The following is a 17,822-nucleotide window of genomic DNA, read 5'->3' as shown; positions in this document are numbered from 1 at the left end:
GTGCCCAGTTGAGAACCTCTGGGCCAATCATCCAATAGGCTTTGGTACAGTAAATATTTCCTCTGCTGCCTCGACACTGCGAAAGCCAAACTCCTCAGAATTTGCCAGGCACAGGCCAGCATTTCTCTCAGGCTCTGACACTGAACACAAAATCCCTAAGCCGAAGGCAAAACCAATTGCCACTAAATGAGGACTTTGATTGCTACCAATTTCTTAAAGCACTCTCTGAAGGTTCTGCTTCAAATATTTATGGAGTCTATGAAATGGCTCCAGAGAATGAGTGGCCCTATTACATTTATAACTCCAGTGGTGATTTATGGACCTGGGAATTGCTGCAAATGCTTTGTCTAAGCTCTTGGTGAAAAGCCAGGATCCTCGCTGGGCTCAGGAGCTCCGAGGGCGCTGGGACACTATCGGCTTGGAGGGCAGGACAGGGCATTCCGCCTTTTTCTTGCAGACGTTGTGCGGAGAGTCCTGGTTCCACAGTGACCGCTGCCAGGCACGTTCCAGGATCAAGCGTGGACACCAAGGACAGAGGGAGCTGCAGGCAAGAGGACAGTGAAATGGTCTCTGCGTCCAAATGTTTGTAAAAGCCCCTCCGTTCACACATTTAATCAAAGGAAGAGACGACAAGGATAGCTAACAGTTACGGGGCACTTTCTGTGCCTGGCACCAAATACTCTTCACACATTGGCTCACTTCCTTTGGTGACAGTTCAGTGAGACACACGCTGTCCTCACTGTGTTCTGGGTCAGAAAATGAGACTGGGGCAGCGTGAGACTCCCCCTCCACATCATGCGGCAGGTGCCTGACAATACAGTCAAGAGTCCTGTAGAGTGGATGTCCTCTATAAATTTTCTATTTCCCAGTGACAAGAGAAAGTGACCTTCCCTTGAAAGAGGAACTAATGTCTTGCTGGTTGCAAACCTCATGCCCAGCATGTCTCAGGGTTTTCCCCAAATGTGCCATCTTACTTGCCTTCACTTAGTTCCCCCAACAAGCTATCATCAGGCCCACTTTATAGATGAAAACCCACTTAACAGTTTAAGAGATTCTAAATGCCTTCACTAAATGTATTAGCTCTGAAGTGGCTGGCTCAGAGTTCAAAGCTAAGCCCATCTGATTTCAAATCTCCGCTCTTTCTACATCTCCTTTCCAGTCACTATTGTACCTGTGATTCCTTCACGACCAGCATCTCACACCTCTCAGGCACCTTTCCTGCAAATGACAGGAAGGACCGCTTCACCAGGTAACATGTGAGTCCTGCTAATGCCTCTTCTCCTTCCTCTAAAAGGTGTGTCAGGTGTGTCTGTGCCTTGCCAGACAGACCTGCAGAATGGAGCCAACTTCTCCACCAGTCCCAGGAGGCAAGAACAGCCACAGGTTTGCAATGTGCAGGGCCTTCTGCCTTGCCGGTGGAAGACGGCTGAAGAAGAGGGTGGACAGCAGAGGCAGGGAATCGGCGATCACTATGTGGCAAGCCTGACCTTGTCCCTGCCCTCAAAGCACTTCCAATCCAGTGGGAGAGGCAGACACATAAACTAGATATTATGCTGCAGTGTTCAAGCCCAAAGAGAGACCCACAGGTGCTGACGAAGGCTCCAGGACAGAAGTGAAGATTGCACACTGAAGATCTGGGAAGGCCTCATGGAGGTAGTGTCTGAGCTCGGCTTTTGGGGAGGAGCAGGATTCTGTTATGTGTTTAAAACGCAAGGTCATTCTGGGCTGACTAATGTGTGCATAGAGTCTGGACTCCATCTTATAATAATAATAATAATAATGATAGTCGGCCTGGCTCATGCCTGTAATCCCAGCACTTTGGGAGGCTGAGGTGGGTGGCTCACCTGAGGTCAGGAGTTCGAGACCACCCTGGTCAACATGGTAAAACCCTGTCTCTACTAAAAATACAAAAATTAGCTGGGTGTGGTGGTGCACGCCTGTAATCTCAGCTACTCAAAAGGCTGAGGCAGGAGAACTACTCAAAGCTGGGAGGCAGAGGTTGCAGTGAGCCGAGATCGTGCCTCTGCACTCCAGCCTGGGCAACAGAGGGAGAATTCATCTCAAAATAATAATAATAATGATGATGATGATGATAGTTTAAGCCACATGAAACTACTGTTTTTGAAGGAAAGAGTAGTATTTTGGCAATTTCCTCGGGTTCGATCTACAACAGTGAAAATTTACTGAGTTCTTACAATGTATCATTCCAAGTGCTTTCCATGTATTGATTCATTGCATCTTTACAAAATACCAAGGAGATAAGTGCTATTATTATTATCCCATCATACAGATGAAGCAACAGAAGCCCAGAGAGGTGAAGTGATGTGCCCAAGGCCACACAGCTAATAGGAGCCTGCTGCAAGATTTGAACTCAGGCCATATGGCTCTCAAGCCTGCATGATCCCCCACCACAGGAACAGCAGAACCCCGGGATGCAGTGTTGGATCTTCAGTGGGTGAGTGATGGGATGAGGCTAATGTTACAGAGGGCTAAACATTTCCTCATTCACTCAAGATTTGTCAGCCTTTTCAGGACATGTTTGTGTACTCTTAAGCTCTCTTCTCCTTTTTTCGCTAAGCTCAACCATACAGTAACAGAATTGTGTGACGTGACAAATTTAGTTACTGCCCTTCAAAACTCCATGCCTCATTTTCCTTGTAGATCACGAATCTCCTGGTGTCATTATTTAACAAGTTTGTTTTCAGCACGGGAAGCTCTTCCCCAACAGCAGCCCAGATACGTGGCTTGCAGTCTGTTTTTGCCCAAGGCAAGGAGCTGTGTTCCCAGATGCTCACGATGACTGGACAGAACCAAGACTGCAGCGAAAACGCAGTGTTGGGAACCAGGAGCAGGTGCCGTGCGCCTTCCAGAGAAACAGCCTGATGGCCTCTGTCTCTGGCTAACTACTCACCCAACAAGTGCTTCTGAAGGCCTCCTGTGGGCCAGGTACCATGCAAAGCATGGGGAAAACGTTTAAATTGACATTCTGCCATTTTGCTGCAAAGAAACAGAAGTCCCCTATGGACTTGAAATGATTTCTAACAGAGGAAATCCTCCAACAGAGGAAATCATTTCAAGTCCATAGCATTTCCAGTCCAGTGGGATTCTGTGTTTGTGGTGATGACTTTGAAGAAAGCTGAAGAACACCTGACAAACTTGGAACCATAAGGGTATTAAGATGCGTTTTTGGTTTATCCGTTCGTGCAACATGTTACTTCACCTCTTTCCTCAGAAGCTTTGCTACAGGTTTCTGGCCAGTATCACCGAGAGCGGACACTGGAGAGTTTGTTCTCACACTGAGATCCAGATTGGAACTTTGAGGGAGGGAGGAGGGGACTGCTCCTCTTCCCCAACCCCGCCCCATCCAGGCCATGCACCATCTGGCCACGTAACGATCAGAGGGTCAGCTCCAGAACAAGGCACCCTGGGTTGGGAGCCCAGCCCAGCGGCTTATGAGCTGGGTGGAATTTGCCCCCTCTGTGCCTTACCTTTTCTCACAGGTAAAGTGGAGCTGATGCTGATATCTGTTTGGTGAGCCCTTTGTGGGACTGGATGAGCCAATGCCGGCACAGTAAGATTTGGGTGTGTTTTCTGTTTCGCTGCTGTTGCTATCACTGTCGTCATTATCGTCTTCTCATCTCCTCTCCACCTCCTCATACTTCATGCTCCAGCGATGTTGCTTGCCATGCCTCCAAATGCCCCATGGGCACTCACCCTCCCATCTCTTTGCAACTGTTCCCTTCACCTAAAATGTTTTCTTCTTTTTCCTCTTTCTTTCTCTTTCTTTCTTTCTTTCTTTCTTTCTTTCTTTCTTTCTTTCTTTCTTTCTTTCTTTCTTTCTTTTTCTTTCCTTTCTTTCTCTTTATTTCTTTCCTTCCCTCCTTCCTTCTTTCCTTCCTTCCTTCCTTCCTTTCCTTTCTTTCTCTTTTCTCTCTCCTTCTTTCCTTTCTTTCTCTTTATTTCTTTCCTTCCCTCCTTCCTTCTTTCCTTTCTTTCTCCTTCCTTCCCTTCCTTCCTTCCTCTTTCTCTCTCTCTCTCTCTCTCTCCCTTCCTTCTTTCCTTCCTTCCTTTCTCTCTTTCTCTCTTTCTTTCTTTCTTGGATGGAGTCTCACTCTGTTGCCCAGGCTGGAGTGCAGTGACACAATCTTGGCTCACTACAACATTGGCCTCCAGGGTTCAAGCAATTCTCCTGCCTCAGCCTCCCGAGTAGCTGAGACTACAAGCATGCACCACCATGCCCAGCTAATTTTTGTATTTTTAGTAGAGATGGGGTTTCACCATGTTGGCCAGCTAGTCTCAAACTCCTGACCTCAAGTGATCCGCCTACCTCGGCCCTTCGAAGTGCTGGGATTACAGGCGTGAGCCACTGCGCCCAGGCTGCCTAGAATATCTTCTACCTGCTGCTGATAAGGTAGACCAAAATAAAAAATCAGAGGTAATTAACCTAGGAATGATCAAAACTTTGTTTTTATTCCTAGATAAGAAGTCATTTAAAATGAAAGTTACCAGTCAGAAAAAAAAAGTTTAAGGTCAATAACAATAGCTATCATATTTTTTGAATACCTCCCCTATTTTTGATTCCAGGAACTGTAATAAATACTTCATATGCATGATTTCACTGAATTGTCCCAACAAGCCTGAGAAGTAAATATTATTGTCTCTTTCATCTTTTAGATGAAATAAATTAATGTAATTATGGAGGCAGGAAAGAAGCCATAGGGATAAAAGAAGGGAGAAAAAATACAATTGGCTGAAATAAAATAAGAGCAGTTTTCCTTCTGAGTAATGGCTGCTTTCTGGTTTTTTGTTTTTTTTTTTTTCTGTGAGCACCTCTGATGTGCCAGGCACACACTCAGCTCTGCCTGCCTGATTTCTCCTCCTAACAGTAACAGGCAGGCAGCCGCATTTCACAGCTGAGAGTTACCTGCAGGCAGAGGAAGTACTTGCCCAACATCACACAGAACTTAAAAGGGGTAGGACTGGGACTTGAACTCAGATCTGCCAGACCCCAAAGCTCATAAGTAAAATAAGTTTTCTCTGGGAAGACAGAGGGGAGTGCAGCTCTGGCAATGACTGATTAGGATCTTCAGGACCAAACCTGCAGTAAGTGCAACTAGAAAAGCTAGAAGGAACTGTAACAAAACATTTGTCTGGAGGCATCTGTGAGGACTTGTGGGACCAAAACTGAAAACAGAAGAGAAGTCAAGAAAAGCCGGCAGGACACTTGAGGATGTATTTCCCCTCGAGGTGAAGGCAGGGTCTGTGCAAGAAAGAGCCAACTGAGAAGGTGAAAAGCTAAGGAGAGCTCTGAGCAGCCTCTTAGGTCCGACAGGGGAAAGGGCTCTGAAATACTCGACAGGCTTTTATGCCCTAGGAGTGAGCATGAACCAGAAACGCAGCAGACCTCCTGAGCACTGGAACTCCTCGATGACTCAGCCCTGATGTGAGGAAGATGATCTGCTCTGACCAGAACAAAGGAAGTCCTCTGTGGATGGAGATACTGTCAGACCTCAAATTGTATCATCAATGTTTCATACATGATGTCCAGCATCCACTAAAAGTCACCAGACAGCTGGGAGTGGTGGCTTACGCCTGTAATCCCAGCACTTTGGGAGGCCAAGGTGGGCAGATCAGGAGGTCAGGAGTTCGAGACCAGCCTGGCCAATGGAGTGAAACCCCATCTCTACTAAAAACACAAAAATTAGCTGGGCGTGGTGTTGGGCACCCGTAATCCCAGATACTTGGGAGGCTGAGGCAGGAGAATCGCTTGAAACCAGGAGGCAGAGGCTGCAGTGAGCCGAGATCGTGCCACTGCACTCCAGCCTGGGCAACAGAGCAAGACTCCTCAAAAAAAAAAAAAAAAAAAAAGTCACCAGACCTAGGACACATGATTTGAGCAGAAACAAACATTAAAATTAGATCATAGAAAGAGACTGAGGGTTAAAGCTGGGGGCGCTGTTGGGGAGTGGGTCGTGCTCTATTTCTTGACTTGGTGGTGTTTTTCCAGGTGTATATTGCTTGGATAATTTGCTAAGCTGTAAATGTGTTGTACTTTCAATAACAAAGTTCATTTACGAAACGAGGTGACAGGTGCCTTCTCACCTTCAGAGAATCCAGTTGGGCTGTCTGTGCTGGCCACTCCGGCTCGGGGACAGGCCAGGACTCTGAAGACGATGAGCTTTGGAGGACACTGTGCATTTCAGGATTCAAGAGGTATGTCTGAGCTGGAAGGGAAAATTCTCAGTCAAGCCTCCACCAGGAACCTAGGTGAAAAGTCTACAAGTGTCTGGGCCCTGCCATAACCTTCTTCACTCTCTAGCCATTCCCAGATCATTCCTAGATCCCATGCCCCGGCGCAGAGGCCCTCTCAGATGCCTTTGAGCTCTCCAAGCACCTCATCCACACGCCTCTGATGGCGCTCTCATGATCTTGGGACATCCCAGAAAACTGCCTGCCTGCCTCGCCTTCCCCTACCTGGCTGCAAGCTCATTCCATGCAGGGACCACAGCCTTCGCAAGCCGGCTTAGCTTCATAAGCCCAGAAACACCTATGTGGGATCTGGCACATGGTGGCCCTCCAGACATGTCCAGTGAAAAAATAACCCAATCGGTCTAGTACATGTCCTTCTTTGAAAGGGGATGAAGCTGAGCCAGAGAGGGGAGGAGACTTGCCTGGGGCCAGAGAGAGAAAATCAGTGGCAGAAGCAGACCAGCTAGGATCTGTGCCTCTCCAACTGTGAGAACAGGTGCCAAGTCAGGGTGTAGGGACAGAAGGCCAAGGTAGAGAAGGACAGGCCCATCCTGAGGCATCAAAGACTGAGAACAGGTTTCTCTGGTCATGTACTGACGTCATGCTATGTGCCAGGGGCCAGACACTCCAGAGGAAGGTCATGTTTTCCTCCTGTTAAAGAGTGTATGGCTCAGAGAGGTTAATGAACTCATCTAAGACCACATAGCTGGCAAGAGTAGAATCTAGAAATAAGAACCACTAGATGAACAGATCTCAATAGCAGCTCAGTCTTAAAGGTAACACCATCCAGACGTTCTACATATTTTTATCAAGCACCTGATCCAAACACAGCACTAAACAAATCCTTAGGAGCCCCATCCCACTCCCACGCTCAGGGTAGTAAGCTGCGCTTAAACAAGACCCAACCAAATACCACCTGCTTCTCCAAAACTATTGAAATAAAAAAAAAAGTAAAAGAAGGCCCAGGAAAATTCTGTCTGGTCAGGTAGTGGCTTAATTTTCTTTTTAATAATAAAAATAGGCCAGGCGCAGTGGCTCACACCTGTCATCTCAGCATTTTGGGAGGCCGAGGCAGGCAGATCACATGAGGTCAGGAGTTTCAGACCAGCCTGGCCAACATGGAGAAACCCTGTCTCTACAAAAATACAAAAATTAGCCAGGCATGATAGTGGGTGCCTGTAATCTCAGCTACTGGGGAGGCTGAGGTGGGAGAATTGCTTGAACAGAGGAGGTGGAGGTTGCGGTGAGCCGAGATCACGCCACTGCACTCCAGCGTGGCTGACAGAGCGAGACTCCATCTCAAAAATAAATAAATAAATGAATAATAAAAATAACAGAACCAAAAAAAAAAAAAGCACTCATGTTACCATCTCTCTGAGTAACCATGGCTAGTACTTTAGTTGCTGTCCTAGCCTAAGTTGCAGATCAGACCCAGACGTGCACATAGAATCATACAGTTATAATTATATGAAACACTCCATATCCTAACAGTTTTTTTTTTCTTTTTTTGAGATGGAATCTCGCTCTTTCACCAGGCTGGAGTGCAGTGGCATGAGCTCGGCTCACTGCAACCTCCTCCTCCCGGGTTCCAGCAATTCTCCTGCCTCAGCCTCCCGAGTAGCTGGGACTACAGGCACCCACCACCACGCCTGGCTAATTTTTGTATTTTTAGTAAAGACGAGGTCTCACCATGTTGGCCAGGATGGTGTCAATCTCTTGACCTTGTGATCTGCCCTCCTCGGCCTCCCAAAGTGCTGGGATTACAGGCACGAGTCACCATGCCTGGCCCATATCCTAACAGTTTTAAACTTAGTAGAACATGGTAATTCCCATGCTGCTGCATGGTGGTTTCAGTACCATTTTAATGACCATGTTGTATTTCACTGATTATATGGGCTCGTTAACAATATTGAGGGTTTCCCCCAATTTTTCACTATTACAGATGCACTGGCAGGAACATGCCTGTCCACAGAATCTCTCCACATACAGAATTGTCTACCTAGGATGAGTTTCCAGGAGTGAAACTCTAGCACTGAGGAATTTGAACGTTTGTATTTTTCCAGTGTGTTCTCATTGTGAAATAAGAAGACAATGCCACACAGGAAAGGGGGAGGGAGAAGTGGGTCCCATTCCTTTTAGTAGCATGAACGTGACAGTGGGCATCTCCCCCCTGGCCCACCAGTCACAGCGTCCTGCTGGCCTGGACTTGTTCTGAGCACACACGCTTTTCCTGATCAAAAATCACACTGACCTCTTAGAGCTGCCGTCATCTCAGACTTGACGTCCAGGTGGTGGCTTGTCTGCAAGAAAACACACCTTGGCAGTTACTCCGCATGACACTGGAGGGACAGCCTTGCACAGAGCACTGCAACTGGGCCAAGCAAGGCCATCACCCCTCCCCGAAAAAACTGCATTCTGTGTAGGACCAGCCCTGCCTGTGTGCATGAAGGCCTCCCTCCTCTTCTCTCCAGGATGCTCGAAGGAGAACAGGAATTGGTTTTGCTCTTAGGAAACACAGGCACAGAAAAATGATTCCATTTCCTTTTCTCAAATTAAATCTCCAAACGGAGACAGTAATAAAAGTGCTTTAGAAACCGCTATTAAAAAACATTTTAATGAGGACATCCGGTGCTCTGATGTCTCCCCTGGGGCCCCTGATTTAATCACCCAGGAATTCAGGTCAGGCTTGGGTCTGAGTGCACCACCGCACAGACCAGTGTCCTCCTGGTTCCGCACTGCACGGGGCAGGTGAGAAGTGAGATGGCAATGATCACTCAACTGATTGGCCCACGGCCCCCAGGTGGTTGAGTAAGAACAACTGCTGGATCTTCAAGGCAGGTGAGAGTTGTTTCCAGACCGGCAGCCTGGATCTCGCTTCCTCCTGGGTGTTTCTGCGATAGCTGTCTTCCCTGTCTCCACTTCCAATACCCTGGTCACACTCTTCCTCCAGGTATAGGAGACCATCTCCATGTCTGAAAGGGCCCTGCCCTCTCTTTCTGTCTCTGGTGAACTTCTACATAGATGTCAAGGCCCAAGTCAAATGTTGCCTCCTCTGTGAAGTCTTCCCTGACTGCACCTGGCATAGTTCAGCCACTTGCCTCTCACACAGCCCCTCCTGTGCTGCAGCGGCACCTGGGTTCTATGAGGGCCCCCTCTAACCTGAATTGACTGGTGGAGGGCCTAATACTCAGGGACATGGGTAATGGCTCAGCCGTCTTCTGGTAGTGACCGGATCACACCAGCACTCCTGGGAGCCTTCGGTACCAGGCACAATGCCTGCTCCTAAACGGTGCTCTTACAGCACTTCGCTGTCGCTGGTATCAACACTGCTGTGGCTTCAAGCACCATGGACTCTCCCACCCCCGTGCCTGTGCCCAAGCAGGTCTTGCAGCCTTGAGACCTTCACTCCATCTTTTCAGCTGTTAAATCCTGCTTTCTGTCCTTCACGGCCGGGCCTGGGTGCTTCCTCCTCCTCCAATCTGTCTCTCTCTCCTCTCTGCTTATTTCCAGTGCTTTGAATGAATGCCTTTTATTGCCCCTGGGTTTAGAGTCAGGTGTCTCCTCATTAGATAGAGACTCCTTCAATGAGAGACTGAGGTTTTGTTTGCCTTCGTAGAGGATACACCGGCAGAGCAGCCTCAGGTGCACTCAACTGACTTCTGGGTGGCCCTGCATTCAGTATGTGATTGGGGTGCAAGGACCCTTGTTTGCTTCTAGCTCGTCAACTACTGCATGGGCCTGGAGTGGCTGGAGAGGGGCTGTGTGAGAGGCAGAGCTGGGCTTTCTCAGATTGAGTCCTGGCTCTGCCATTCACTGATTCCATGATCCTGGCCAAGTCAGTTGACTTCTCCGAGCCTCACCCTCTCCATCTGCGGAACGGAAATACAGGACCAATATGTTCTTTGTAGGAGTCCACCAGAATGAGATGAGAAGGAATGTCCACTAAATGCCAGTGACACAGAGTAAGGGACAGATGAAGACTTGTGCTACATTCTCCCGAGCCCTGCCTCTCTCCCCACGTAGACTTTTAGGGGAATACTCTAAGTTTCATAAAGGCAGGAGTTCAAGAGAAAATAATTGCCTGGATCCTTGGAGGCCCAGGCTTGGGGATTTGCAGATTTAATGAACTGGGGGAGTTCAGGGTTTTGAGGGACAATTCTTCAATCGTCTGAGTATGACTGCCCCTTTTTTAGACCAGATTCCATTTTCAAAGGCCCACAACTAGATCTCATTGACAAATACCCAGAGGAAAGCAGGAGGTGGCAGGAGGAGGTAAAATTAGCATCTTCCTTACTAGGTCACCTACCTCTTTGCCCCGACCGGATGACTCTCCCCTGCTAGTGCACCCAAGGGCCCTGGCTGTGCCCAGGGGAGCAAAACTGAAGGTTTGCTTGGAGGTGCCCCGAAAGCTGTTGGGTGTCTGTGTGTGACAGGTGCGGCGCCAGGCATCTGACATGGGGTCTTATTCAAACCTCACAGAGCCCCATGGGGGGACAGCAGCCTCCACCCGGCTGAAGACGACAGGTGGCTTAGGCAGGTGAAAGGCAAGTGCCAAGTTCATGAGATGGGTAACTATTGAGAATGAAGTGGTCATCATCTGCTGGTGAATCTCTGTGCCCAGAGAGAGGACAGGAAACCAGCCCCCAGGAGCACAGGAAGCTCCGGAGTCCTCTGTTCTCTGATGGGAACTTCCATCTGTAGATTGGACCTCAGGGGCAGACCCTAGGTGGGGGCAGGAGAGCCAGCTGCCATCCTAGCCAGTGCTGTGACCCAGGTGAGCCCCAGCACCCCTCTTCTCCTCTCCTTTGGTACCCGGGCCTCTGCCTCCAAGGTCTCAGGGACAGGGTAACTGAGTACAGACAGCAAAGGTGTCTCATTTCACGCTTGTGAATATCAACAGACTAGGTCCAGGCAAAACACAGGAAAAATAAAAGGCCCCCTGGGGCTAGGGGTCGCTAGGGGGATAGGAGAGGAAGCAAAACAGGCCCAGCAAGGTGCCCTGAGCCCTGCTCACTCAAGGCGTCCAGGAGACAAGGTGGAATTAAGAACTCCAGAGAGGTTTTAGGAATCTGAAAACAGCAGGAGCCTGCCTTCCCTGAGAGCCCATCTCCAGCTAACATCAGGGAGGTGGCAAGACCCGTGTTCCCAGCAGAAGGAAGAGTGACCTTTGCCATGGCCAGCCTGACCTCGTGGGATTCCCTCCATCTCCAGAACAGGCACCTGAGCTGGAGAGAATCAGCACAGCAGGAGGAAGGAAGCCAGGGCGGATACAAGGATGACCCATGGATGCTAGTGACCCGGGCGGTACAACAGCAGATGCCAGCACAGACGGTGGTGCCAGCACCCATGGCCCCCAGCCCATCGCCACATGCCTGTGGAAAGGGCACTGGGGCTGAACCAACTGAGGCTCAATTTCCACCACCCACCCAAACCAGGACAAGCAAAGAAAATGGAAATACAAAGATTCAGTCACGTGCAGGGAGGGGAGGTGGTCACTGACTGCTGCCTGCATGGGCACCAGGCCACGCCACCTCCTCCTGAAAGGGTAGAGCTTAGTGGCCCCAGCCCGAGGCCCAGCCCCCACCCCCTCAACAGCCCTGGGACGTGCTGAGGCTCAGGGTCCCCTGTGGACCCTTGCAGCAGGATGCTGGGAAGATGGAGTAAGCAGATCCATGGAGAGCGTGCAAGGCGGAGGGCAGTGTGAGCCTTGGCCACCATGGCTTGGCTGGATAAATGAAGGCAGCCTGTCCAATTGGGACCCTAGCCCAGCCCATGCCCCCGTCCCAAAGGTAGGGGCCAGAGAATGGGAGCGTCTCAGGACACTGTGGGCACTAGGAGCCCAGGACCCTCCAGAGGTGTTCCTGGAAGGTACATCAACCCTCCACTGCCTGGCTGGAGTTCCCAGGACCTGTCCCTTGCTGCTCTGGCACTTCCCACCTCCAGCCCATCAGAGTCTCCTCAGCCATCCTGGCAGTCCTCCTGGGCTCCTATCTAGAGCCCAAAGGCCTCCATCGGGAATTCCATCTGTGTCCTCTGAATCGAGAGTTACTGTCCATCAAGCAAGCAGCACTGGATCTGCTTCCTGCCCGGCTACCAGTAGGAGGAGCTGCCAACGCCACTCCCACCCTGCTCTCCACTAAGAACCAAGATGCAGACACCCCGCCGGGGCACAGGTGCCTGTGACCTCCCATCCAGCCCAGCCTCTCCCCACTCCTACCCATGGCTTCCCATCAGCCCAGCCTCCCCCTACTCCTTGCCTGGGGATCACTCTGCAGCCTGGAGTTCTTTGAGTTTCTGAAACACATCATACTTTTTTTCACTTTCAAAAGGTCTGTCAGGGACACCCTGGTCCATGGAAGCATGTCCGGGCCCAGAAACACATCCTTATAGGAGATGAATGAATCCATCTGATGACATTATTATAACTCTCCCTGCTCTCATTCTGGACACTCAAATGACAGATGAGGAAATGAATGAAAAAATTTGATTTTCCAGATAATTCTACTATAGGGAGAGAATATGCTGACAATTTTTCATCCATCCATCAGATACTTCAACCTGTGTAATAGCTCTATTTCTCATAGGAAACTTAAAAATTAATGTTCCAGTGTATACATCATTCTCTGTGAGTTTGGTCATTGTAAGTCAGTCTATCCAACCCCAGTGAACATTTCAATTCTAGCTCAATGGCCTAGGAGAATGGGGAGCAGCCCTTGGAAGGTGGGCCGCTGCTATGATGTCCCCTCAGCAGACAGACAGCTGGCCTTCCAGGGTGACACCAGCTGCATTCGCTGTTTGATACTTTCACAACCTGGAACTCTGCTTTTGATTTTTTTTTTTTTTTTTTTTTCGACGGAGTCTTGCTCTGTCACCAGGCTGGATGGAGTGCAGTGGTGTGATCTTGGCTCACTGAAACCTCCACTTCCCTGGTTCAAGAGATTCTCCTGCTTCAGCCTCCTGAGTAGCTGGGACTACAGGCATGCGCCACCACACCTGGCTCATTTTTGTACTTTTAGTAGAGACAGGGTTTCTCCATGTTGGCCAGGATGGTCCCGATCTCCTGACCTTGTGATCTGCCTGCCTTGGCCTCCCAAAGTGCTGGGATTACAGGTGTGAGCCACCGTACCCAGCCTGCTTTCAATTTTATCTCACTTAACCCCCAGATATCAGGTCTGTAGTGGATCTCAAGGACTATGAAGGCACTTTGACAAAATTCTGCTCTTTTCTCACCCCTATTCTAGTTCTGAAGGAGTCTTGTACCCCTTGGGCAAAGAGAAGAGCAAGAGACTGGGAGCCTGGGGCTCTGGATTCAAGTTCTGCCTATGGACCGAGTCAACAAATGGCCCTGAACATGCCTCTTGGCCTCCAGGCCTCCATCTCTGCTGTGCAATGATTTGGACCAGAAGGGACCTCTGAAGGCTGTGAGGGAAAGGAAGGATCGGAGGAGGTTGGCCTTGCAGAGACCAGGCTGGGCAGAGCTGCAGAGGGAGACTCAGACCTGGTGCCAAGGGGCTGAGAGCAAGTCCTATAGGCAGAGCCTGGAGGGACCGTGGAAAACAGTCCTGGCTGTGTTTACCGTGGGAGCTGCGTCTCGCCCGTGCACATAATGGGCGGAGCTGGTCTGGCAGGGGCGTTGCTGGCTTGTCCCCAGGAAGGGGGCTGCATGTATGTGTGTGGGCAGGCATGGCTGGGCACCCATGGGTGCCGACTGTAGTCAGGAGAGCTGGCATTCATCTCCACTTGCACTGCCTGTGTTACCCGGAGCACATCTCCTAACCTCTCTGGCCTCCATTTCCTCTTTTGTTGACCACTGGAAGAGGAGATTCTCATTCATTTGGTTCATTATTTCATTCATTCAACAAACATTCTTCCAGGTTTGTGGCAGATTCTCAGAGCCAGGCACTGGGAAGACAAAGATGGCTATGGAGTGGCTCTGGGCCCACTGGAGAGGGGCCTGCAAACTCCTGCAACAGCCGGGAGAGCTCCCTGCTCACGCCCCGTCATGCACAGCCACGTGCAATGGAGCACAGGGGAGGCTGTGGCTAACTCTCTGGTCTGCAGGGCTCAGAGCAGGCTGCCTGGGCAAGGTCACACCTGTACCTTGAAGGATGGACAGGAGGTCATGGGGTGACTGAAGCAATCTGCCAGAGGAAGTGGCCAGTGCATAGGTCCTGGCACAAAAGATCCATCTCGTGACACATGCAGTGAAGCTTGTATGATGCTAAATTACAATCACTCTTTGCATCTGTGCACTGCACCATTTCCTGAGCACTGTAAAGGGAAAGGATTGCCTGATGCACCTTCCCATGCCCACCCAGGGCATGGGCATGGGCACAGAGGAAAAGCCAGGGGGTGTCTTTTTGGATAGTGTCCGTGGATGGAGACAGGGAGGAAAGGAAGGGCTGTTTGGGCCAGGCCAGGGCATGCAAGGGACGTGTCCACACCCCATAGGAAGCAGAGACAGGGCCGTCTCTGGGATTCTACCTCTGGGACTCCCGGAGCCAGGAAGGTGGCTGCGTACTCAGCCAGTGCCACGTCGTTGAGCATGTTCTGTGCCAGCTCAGAGAGCAGGAGGTTCCCCAGCCCATGTCTGTGCAGCTCCTGCAGCAGGTGGGTGATCAGGCGGTTCCTCTCCTGGCACTTCTGGACCAGGGAAGCTATCTTGGCCTGAAAGGGAGGGAGGCCATGGATGCAGAGCTACCACCAGGGCTGTGTGGCTGAGCTAGGGGACTGGGGGCTGGGAGGGTCAGCTGAGGCCCCTACTCACCATCCCCAACTCTCCCTCCGCTCAGCGGAGCAGGCTTCTCCCTGCAACACCTCCCTGCACCCAGAAGCCAGGCTGCCTTCGGTGCAGACGGCCACACACACCCAGGGCCTCCACACTGCCCTCCCCATGGTCTAGGCTCAAGGCAGCAGGGGTCAAGAGCGTGGATTTGGGCCCCACCACGGACCAGCTCTGTGAGCAAGCTCCCCTCTGCACCTCGACTTGCCCATCTGTACAATGGGGGTTGTCACGGACACCAGGATAAAAGGAGATGGTGCAGGGAGGCACCTACCAAGTCTCGTGCTTCTATCCTTATCTCACATTTAGATAGCACTTTATAAGGGATTGTGGTCTTCATTCAAAGAAACGCTCCACAGCAAATGATGGCAATGAGAGGGAGGAGGAGGGAAGCCTTGCACTGTGGGAGCTTCACGGTCTGCTCTGCACTTTCCCAGCTACCACGTCTGCAGAGGCTCGGCAGGAATTAGGACGATTTTCATTTTAGAGGCGCCAATTTGAGGCTCAGACAGACACGGAAATGTGGGGTGGGAAATAACTTTAGGAACTGTGTGGCTCATGCTTCTGATTTGACGGCTGAGGAAACTGAGGCCCCAGAGGGAGGATGACTCTGCAGGTCAGCGGGAGTCCAGGGCATAACCTGGTTCTGCTGATGCCCAGCCCAGGGCACGTCCCTCTCCACTCTGCCCTGAGACCAGAAAGAAAGAGCAGAGCCCCCAGCTTCTCCCCAGATCCAGGCCCATGTTCAAGATGAAATGTGTTACCTTAACCAAATTCCATGTCCTGCTAGCAAAGAACATATGAAACCCCGTGGGCGAGTAATGACACTTCCGGGAGTTGATCTTAAACATAAATGTCTAGATACGTGGAGAAAACCTTTCTGAGAAAAACTGTACATCGGCTGGGTACGTTGGCTCACGCCTGTAATCCCAGCACTTTGGGAGGCCGAGGGGAGGTGGATCACGAGGTCAGGAGTTCAAGACTACCCTGGCCAACATGGCAAAACCCCATCTCTACTGAAAATATAAAAATTAGCCAGGTATGGGGGCGCATGCCTGTAATCCCAGCTACCTGGGAGGCTGAGACAGGAGAATCACTTGAATTCAGGAGGCAGAGGTTGCAGTGAGCCGAGATCGAACCATTGTACTGTAGCCTGTGTGAGAGAGCGACACTCCGTCTCAAAAAAACCAAAAGTGCATCACAGTGTTTATATACAATTAATGATACAAAAGAAAGCGAGATAGAAAGGAAGGTGCTTGAGCATACAGTGCAGGGGTGGTGATTTTATGAACCAAGGCGTCTCGCGCTTCACCCCAGCATGAACAGTGCAGCCTCAAAGGCTGGAACCCACCTCCTAGGTCACCCCATCGAGTGGGAACAGGAGGAGGCAAACGTACAGACATCGTAGGCTTTCAAGCACATGGGCAACATACCAAAGGAAAAGACATGGAAATGCCATGTGCAAGCAGGGGCTGCTGCTTTCTGTCTCCTTCATTCTTTCCAGTTTTGTTTTGTTTTGTTTTGTTTTGAGTCAGGATCTCACTCTGTTGCCCAAGCTGGAGAGCGTGATGTGATCTCAGCTCACTGCAGCCTTGACCTCCTGGGTTCAAGCAGTCTTCCCACTTCCGCCCTCCCAAGTATCTGGGACTACAGATGCATGCCACCACGCCCGGCTAATTTTTGTGTTTTCTGTAGAGATGGGGTTTCACCATGTTGCCCAGGCCAGTCTCAAACTTCTGAGCTCAAGCAATCCACCCGCCTCAGCCTCCCAAAGTGCTGGGATTACAGGTGTGAGCCATCGCGCCTGGCCCTTTCCAGACTTTTATACAATAGAGGTGGATTACATGTCTAATAGGAAAAATACTAAACTCCCTGTTTTGAAAGAGGCATTTCATATTGATTTTACGAACATATTACCTTCAGGGGAGTCACCGCCAACTTTGCTTCATGTTGCTTTTTCTGAAGTTCTTCAAGCTGAAATAAAAGCGACATTTTTGACATCACTGCACTGTCATTTACCACTGTCCAGAGTTTCTCCAGGCAAGCCGGGCTCAGAGCAGCTGGCAGTTGCCTGCCCTCTTTACCCTCAGAGGGACTCAGTGCTGGGAACAGGGGCCTTTCCCGCCACCTGCCCGGCAGGATCACGGGAGGACAGATGTTCTGAATACTCAAGAATCAGCTCTGCCCAGCTACAGTGGCCGGGGCCAACTCCACGCTCTCTTCTGAGTCTCCAAGCAGCTTGGCAGTTTTCTGGTCTTGTGGTAAATATACAAGTTCCTGAGCCAGACACCAGGGGTCCTAATCCTGGCTCAGCCAGTCGCTGGAACTGAGATCTTGTGCAAGACACTCTTTCTGCCTCAGTCTTCTTATCTGTGAAGGGGGCTTATATGAGTGCCCCCCCGCTGGTGAGAACTGTAGTGAGGATTCAGTGAACCCATTCATGTAAAGTGCTTAGAACAAGCCCTGGCATCTGTCAGTGATCAATAAACTCATGTTACTATTAGGGGCAGATGAAAGCTGGACACAGATTCTTTGAGACTGCTCCCTGTGGAGGGGGTTCCTATCCTCTTCCCTCAGATCTGGGCAGGCCTGAGAAGCCTTGACTCACAGAATGCAGTGGAAGTGGCCCTGGGGCCTTTGTGGGTCCAGCTTTGAAGAGGAATGGCAGCTTCCACTTTGGGTCTCTTCTGTTTCTGAGCCAGGATTTAAGAATCCCAAGTGCCCACTGGGGAGACGGTGAGACATGACAGAAAAAGGGAAGGCACAGGTGGGGAGCTGCCTTCCGCCACCC

The 17,822-nt window shown here is 50.4% G+C and overlaps 1 protein-coding gene across 1 annotated transcript in view; it reads right to left on the bottom strand.

Annotated features, from left to right (window-relative positions):
- Positions 1-295: 295 nt before the first annotated feature.
- The window catches only part of LOC105507057 (chromosome unknown open reading frame, human C4orf50), a 39,951-nt gene continuing 22,424 nt past the window's right edge, over positions 296-17,822 (bottom strand). Inside the window, exons 3-7 of the mRNA XM_011935423.1 lie at positions 16,949-17,005; positions 14,734-14,916; positions 8,501-8,549; positions 6,103-6,224; positions 296-541 (exon numbers count right to left, since the gene is read on the bottom strand). Of these exons, the coding sequence (XP_011790813.1) occupies positions 296-541; positions 6,103-6,224; positions 8,501-8,549; positions 14,734-14,916; positions 16,949-17,005 (657 nt within the window). The remainder of the gene's footprint in view (positions 542-6,102; positions 6,225-8,500; positions 8,550-14,733; positions 14,917-16,948; positions 17,006-17,822) is intronic.

Source organism: Colobus angolensis, unplaced genomic scaffold (assembly GCF_000951035.1).
Source record: "Colobus angolensis palliatus isolate OR3802 unplaced genomic scaffold, Cang.pa_1.0 Scaffold143, whole genome shotgun sequence".
In the NCBI taxonomy this organism is placed as follows: Eukaryota; Metazoa; Chordata; class Mammalia; order Primates; family Cercopithecidae; genus Colobus; species Colobus angolensis.
This window is presented reverse-complemented; position numbering and strand designations above follow the sequence as displayed.